This window comes from Arachis ipaensis, chromosome B09, assembly GCF_000816755.2.
Source record: "Arachis ipaensis cultivar K30076 chromosome B09, Araip1.1, whole genome shotgun sequence".
NCBI classification, from domain to species: domain Eukaryota; kingdom Viridiplantae; phylum Streptophyta; class Magnoliopsida; order Fabales; family Fabaceae; genus Arachis; species Arachis ipaensis.
The window spans coordinates 143,371,042-143,377,549 of record NC_029793.2 but is presented as its reverse complement, the minus strand read 5'-3'; the positions used below and the strand labels follow the sequence as shown (position 1 = coordinate 143,377,549).

The 6,508-nt window shown below is 33.4% G+C and overlaps 1 protein-coding gene across 1 annotated transcript; it reads left to right on the top strand.

Annotated features, from left to right (window-relative positions):
- LOC107617979 lies at positions 1,640-4,021 on the top strand. The gene is made up of 4 exons (XM_016319876.2): positions 1,640-2,004; positions 2,617-2,823; positions 2,938-3,004; positions 3,164-4,021. The coding sequence occupies exons 2-4, from the start codon at positions 2,663-2,665 to the stop codon at positions 3,479-3,481; spliced, it is 546 nt and encodes a 181-aa protein (XP_016175362.1). The 5' UTR covers positions 1,640-2,004; positions 2,617-2,662; the 3' UTR covers positions 3,482-4,021.

Sequence of the window (6,508 nt, the reverse complement as noted above, 5' to 3'; positions counted from 1 at the left end):
GCCAACTGTATCCAAAGATAGTGCCTCCAAATCCGAGGATGCTGAGAAGGAGAACATTGAGATTGATTGTCACTTTGTTCGGCAACGTATCCTTATTGATGCTGTTCGTCTCATTGCTGTTAGGACACTGGATCAGACTGTTGATATCTTCACGAAAGCTCATCACCCGACTCGCTTTCGGATTTTGTTATCCAAACTCAAGTTGGTATCCTTAGCTCCCACTTGAGTATGAGGGGGGATGTTAGAGAATCATTAGAATCAATTTAGATCAATTAGCATCGTCTATATTTATATAGCATATCTGTACATTAATTGTAGAATTCTATGTCTTTATTACTTTGATTCATTTAGCACCTATAAATACCCCTTGTATATTGTACCTCAGAACACAACTCAATAATACACTTTTCATATTACTCTCTCAGTCTCTTGTTTCAATAGATTGTCGAGTCTAAGTTGATGATTACTGTACATCCGCCGACAGACTTTTTATTTTTTATTTTTTGGCACAGTTTAACCACAACAAACAGTAAAATCAAATTAAACTCTTGTTAATAAAATTGTTATCAGAAATATAAAATTAGAAAAAATTAATAAATTATTTTATTAAAAATAAATAACCGATTGAACTGCTCCAACTTTTCCGTCACGTGGTCTGAACTATCAAAATTTAAACTATCAAAATTTCACATAATGAAGATAAGTGTTAAAAAATAATTTTAAAATCTTTTCAAATAAGACTAAAAACACAATTTATTTTTTAAAAGAAAAATCAACATGGTACTTGATGACAAGGAGGCAATTGGACTGGCAGGTGGGGAAGCAATTGTCAGAAATGAACATGGGAGACGTAATCACAAGTTGGCAATCAACGTGGTCTGAAAAGTAAAAACTGACTAAAGTTGGTTGGTGTTGCTCCGGGATCGGATAAGGCTAATTACTATTTTACTACTTATTACTTACTACCAGCTACAAGAATGGGATAATTTTGCCTAACCACAACTACTGATTCAGAGATCCAATTGAATTAATACATTAATACTACGAAGGAATTGTACAAAAGTGATTGAGGAATTTGTTAAAACTATAGATGGGAGCAAAGCATGATCCATGAAATTAGTAGATTATAACCTTTGATTTGTATGGTTCAAAACTCAATTTTGCTTCAGATTTTGTTGAGTGAAAAATCCGGAGAAGAGAGTATCCAAAAGTCCAAATTATATTGGAAAGCCTCTTGCTCTGATTTTTTTAAAAGAATATAAAACAAACAATAACCAATAATACAAATTTAATTAAGCTTAGCATGTAGTAAGATCGAATTAAACTAATACAGTACTATCTAGTACGCAATAGTGTTAGTTTTTTACCACAGTGTTCGTTTTGTTGAAAGAGAGACTTTGCCGACTTTGAGATCCGAAAATTTTCCTATATTGGGAAGGTGCCACGTGTATGAAGGAAGTGAGGCGTTGAGAGTTGTGGTCCTCGTGGACGGACGCTCCACCAAAAAGTAAGACTCGGTCTCAGTTCTCACATTCCCAACGGAACCCTTTGATATTTCTTCAGATTTTTTTCCCAAATAATAATAATTTAATTCATATTCGTGTGGTATACTACTATCTTATTGTTCACTGTGCAATAAAGAGAAGCTTTAGGTTGGTTCGTGGGTGCAAAAACCGATGTGATATCTCGCGGGAGGCACCGCCCGCATGAAATAACCATATAATACTAAAAAAATCTACCTAATATTCAATCCACCCTAAACCAAAATAATTATAAGATATTAAATATAAATACGTAAATATAGAGCAAGTGTGGTTGGAACGAACCTCCACTTCCCTACAAGTCCCCCTTTTTTCTCTCCCTACCTCCTTCACTTTTGTGTTGTTCTTGTTCCTCTCTTCACTTGTTCTCTCAATTCTTTTCTTCCTTTTTTTTAATGTTGTTGTGAATATTATTGAAGATTGGAGAGTTCTTCGTCTCTGTTGCGTACAGCAACCTCAATAGGTACTTCTACTACTTCCTTCTTCAATTCTTCGTTTACCTTTTCCTCTCTGTATTTTCTTCTCTTCGGATCTGTGATTCCTTTGAAAATTCTCGTTTATTGTTCCGTCTTTTCCATTTCCAATTCATTTTCGGCGTATTCAGCTCCTTTTTTTTGCTAAAACTAAATTTGATACTGTACTTTTTCCAGATCTGCTTTATCTCAGCTCAATTTGTTCCGTCTAATTCAGTTGGTTGTAGGATCTATTTTTTCTGCTACATATTATTATCCATGTAAAAATTGGTTTTAATTTCTGTTCTTTTGTTTTTTGCCTTTAAAAAAAAAAAAACTGGTCATAAAAATTGAAATGGTTTTCCTGTTAGATCTATAGCGGTTGAGAAATTCTATGCAGAAATTATTATTTTAAATTATCTTTTACCTTGTAGAAATTCGGTTTGGTTTTTGACCGGATCTTAACCTAGAGCTGTTCAAAATAATTGAAGCACGTTTTTCGATTTCTCTGCATATAATATAGGAGTACTAGTCATATTGAAATAGTTTCAAACACGCTTGATCTATTAACTCATTTAAACGATTCATTCTAAATCTGGTAATTTCCATGTTCATGAGGACAGGTTCTAGCTATAGTTGTTGATATAGAATCCAAGGAAGAAGAAGACGATGGAGGATATGTTTGCCATGATCCAGCAGCAAAACGTCGTCGCGTCATCACGCCAAGACTTGAGCTGCGTGGTTTGTCCCAAGCCCCGCCGACTCGGCCTCCTCAACCTTGCCGCTACCGCCAACGACCATCCTTCCAGATCCTTCCGGTGGCATCTCAGGTAATGGTTTTCTCTTTCAAGTTTCAACCTCGACCTTTTTGTTCTTCCGATTGATTCCCGTTCCTTTTGGTTCGTTCGTATATTTATTGAATTTTGCATACTTTTGTTCTGCAGTTGCCAGGCCGAGCCATGTGATTCAAAATCTGCCGGGTCAAGTCCTCTGGACACAATCCTTACCAAAGTAATTTTTCTTTTTTTTTTTTATAAAAAAATTTACTCTCTGATTCATTTTCCTTGTGACCATGGATCTGTGATTTATGTTTGATTAATTATTTTTTATTATGATTTGTACTTTGTTTGTGTCTTGGTTTAATTGTTATTTTTTTGGGTGGATTTGCAGGGTGATTTTGACATGGAGGAGGAATCATGGCCACAGGTAGCATCGTCTCCCCCATTTTTCTGCGGGTCACCGCCGAGCAGAGTAGCTAACCCACTGATTCAGGATGCTCGATTTGGGAATGAGAATTTCTCACCTCTCTCCCCATCATCGTGGGTGGTGGTTCCCTCTCCGTCGGGGCTGCCACCCTCTCCTTCCAACTCTGCCAGGAAAGGAGGCTGCGTTCGAGCCAATTTTGGTAACAATCCGGCCGTCAGGATCGAGGGGTTTGATTGCCTCGACAGGGATAGGCGAAATTGCAGCATCCCTGCTCTGGCTTAAGAACAGAGACAGAGAGCAAGAAAACCCCATCGCACATATATCTTCAGATTTAGATTTCAGATTACCGCAATATACACACACACAGCAGAAGAGCTTTGATAATACGCACACCTTCGGGAAAGAGGAGTTTTAGATGTCTGAAGACGAAAACAGTAGTTTATCTTGTGTCTGTTTTTTGTGTAAATAAGTTCAGTTCAGTTCAGTTAATCTGCAAGTGCAAGCATGTAAATGTTAATAGTGTTCTTGTGTAGGAAAAAAATCATTTAGTCTTTATCAAATAATGAGGTCTCAAGCTCAAAATTGAGAGGGCTTATTTGGGTTTTAGTTTTGGCTTGGGCCTCTCTCTCTTTTAGGTGTATAATAGAAGATCATCATCCTCTTCTTTGTAAGTAGAATCTTTGGAGGATGATGGTTGGGAATATTTCATTTTGATGTTCTTTTTAGGGGTCTTTGAATTGTAACTAGCCGGCTTAAGCAGGAAAATATGTACAAAAGAATGGTTTATTTGAGAATCTTCAGTTTATGGGTAATTTAAAATAAGGAAAGTATGATCAAGTTTACTTTGTACAACAGAAATTGGAAATTGGCTTGTGTTTCCTTATGTTTATTTGGTGTTGCTGTTATGTTATTGATGATCCTCTTTGATTTAGGTGCTCTAGTAAGTTATACTTGCGTTTAAAATTTAAATGCGAACTTACAGTTTTGCTTATGTTTTACGCCAAGCGCTTGCTTTGTATGGGGACTCATGGGAATTATGAATGGGCGAGGACGTCGCTTTATCATAGTTTTCAATTGTTTCTTGCGGAATCGACAAACGAAAATGAAGTTTCATTTCGGTCCTATTGTACCTTTGTTCGCTGCGATGGTTCTGTCCACGCGTTTTCGATGTTTTTTTAGGAGATTGTGTGGTTATCAGATTTGTTGGAATCTGTTGGACCTGTTGCAATAAATTCACATAATACAATAGTAGCCGAAATCTCTAATTAACTTATAAAATTTGTTGATATTACAAGTTTGATTTATTCTTTCAATTTTATATTTTTACCTAATATTTCAATTTTCTCTGCTTTACATATAGCTCCTCTAGCAGTGATATTTCAGCATTTTCAACATATTTTAAAATGGATATTTGTAAGTTGATTCTTTTTTACTTGTTCTTTCAAGGATTTTTAATTCTTTTGCACCCTAAAATGCCTTGGTGTCCATCTCCCACACAAAAAAAAAAAACTTCCCCTAGAGTTGTTAGTTGTTAATTGTTACGTTTTGTGGAAGTGATACCTAGTCATATAATCAGTTACTTATATCTCTGAGTTTGCTGAAGCTTATGTTTCAATATTGATGTAACATTACATCAGTAAGAGATACAGGTTTGTCTAGTAATTTCTATAGAAGAAATGAATAGGAAGGGCGATATTAATTAGGAGTTAGCTAAATAGTTTTTGGCTTTTTGCTAATATCAAAAACAAAAACTTCTTAATGGGATTCTTAACTAGTGTTTTGAAAATACTTATTAGGAAGATATATAAATTTAATAATTTTGTTCATCACAAAATGTGTGACTTATCATAAATATTTCACATTTTTCTTGTACATTGTGCTATTGGCCAATGAATAATAAATTAAGTGATATGTGATCTTTTGTTTCGTGGTTTGTGTTTAGACTTGAAAGGAATTTTCTTGTTGGACGTAGATGGATACCCAACACTAATCAATAGACGTAGCTATCGTCCAAATTATGCTCGCCGGCATATTTGGAAGATGCCGGTTGATTTGAGACTAAAAAGCTTTGTCACATTATTTACTAGGAAAATTACATTGGACCTAACTATGAACTATGGGTGGGAAGAAAGTAAATTCACAGGCAGAACTTGCATTATATAAATACTAAAAGTAATGATACTATAAACTTAAGCTTAATATTTTTTACTCATGGTACTATAGGTATGATGGTGTCATATGTAGATATTATAAGAGTCTACATGGTGTGGGGATGCTGTGTAGGGTTCATGGCAAATTCGAATTCATAGTATAAAATTACCATAAAAAGAACGAATTTATCTAAATATTCGTAAACCTATAAGAATGAAAATTTTGTTTGAAGCTAAAGCTTCATTTTTCTTAAACAAAAAAAATTGTCTTTTGTACTGCCATTAACAAATGTCCTAAAACTAGTAAAATACAGATTAACAGAATTGATGCTATATTTGTTTACAGGCACAGGACACTAAGACAGAGATACAAATATATAAAATCATATTTGACAGATGAGATATGAGTAGAGACATTGTGTCCAGAAATATTGAATTAGTGTATTTGTGTCCATTTTATTTATTTTTTCATTTTTTTTATTATTCTTGTTAATTTTTCATAATTATATTTTTTATTATTATATTTTTTTTAAAATTTTTTTTAATAAAAAAAACGAGAATAAATTAGACTTTGATAACTTGTTTTAGTTTATTACAAAGCAAGATATAAAAATAGCAATTTTTATATTTCTATATTTTATATTATGTTTACAACGTCTTATCTTATTTTATTTTTAGAATCAAACGCAGCCTAAAAGTCAAAAGACAATTACAAATTTACAATATTAAGATGCATTATACATTTATACGTAATCTATTTTTTTTTTTTCTATTTTTACTAATGGGCCATTATAACTTTTTGGTTCAGACTTTAGCATGAGCTTGAACTTGTTATTAAATCGAGACCAATGAAAAGTAGCAAAATTGTTATTAAATAACAACACTGAATTCCTTTATAAAGAAGGCAACTGCTTACTGGTAATCAGTTAAAGCCCACATTCCAATACGGTTTAGATAGGCCCGTTTCTTTGATTTCCCAATAAAGGCCTAAATAGAATTCTTTCCCAATAAATAAAGATATAAAATGTAAAAACTGAACATTTTTTTCTTAAACAAAAAGCAATGTACAAAAAAAAAAAAAAAAAAAAAAAAAAAAAAAAAAAAAAAAAAAAAAAAAAAAAAAAACTCAGAGAAATACCCGAAAAAAAAAAAACCGGAG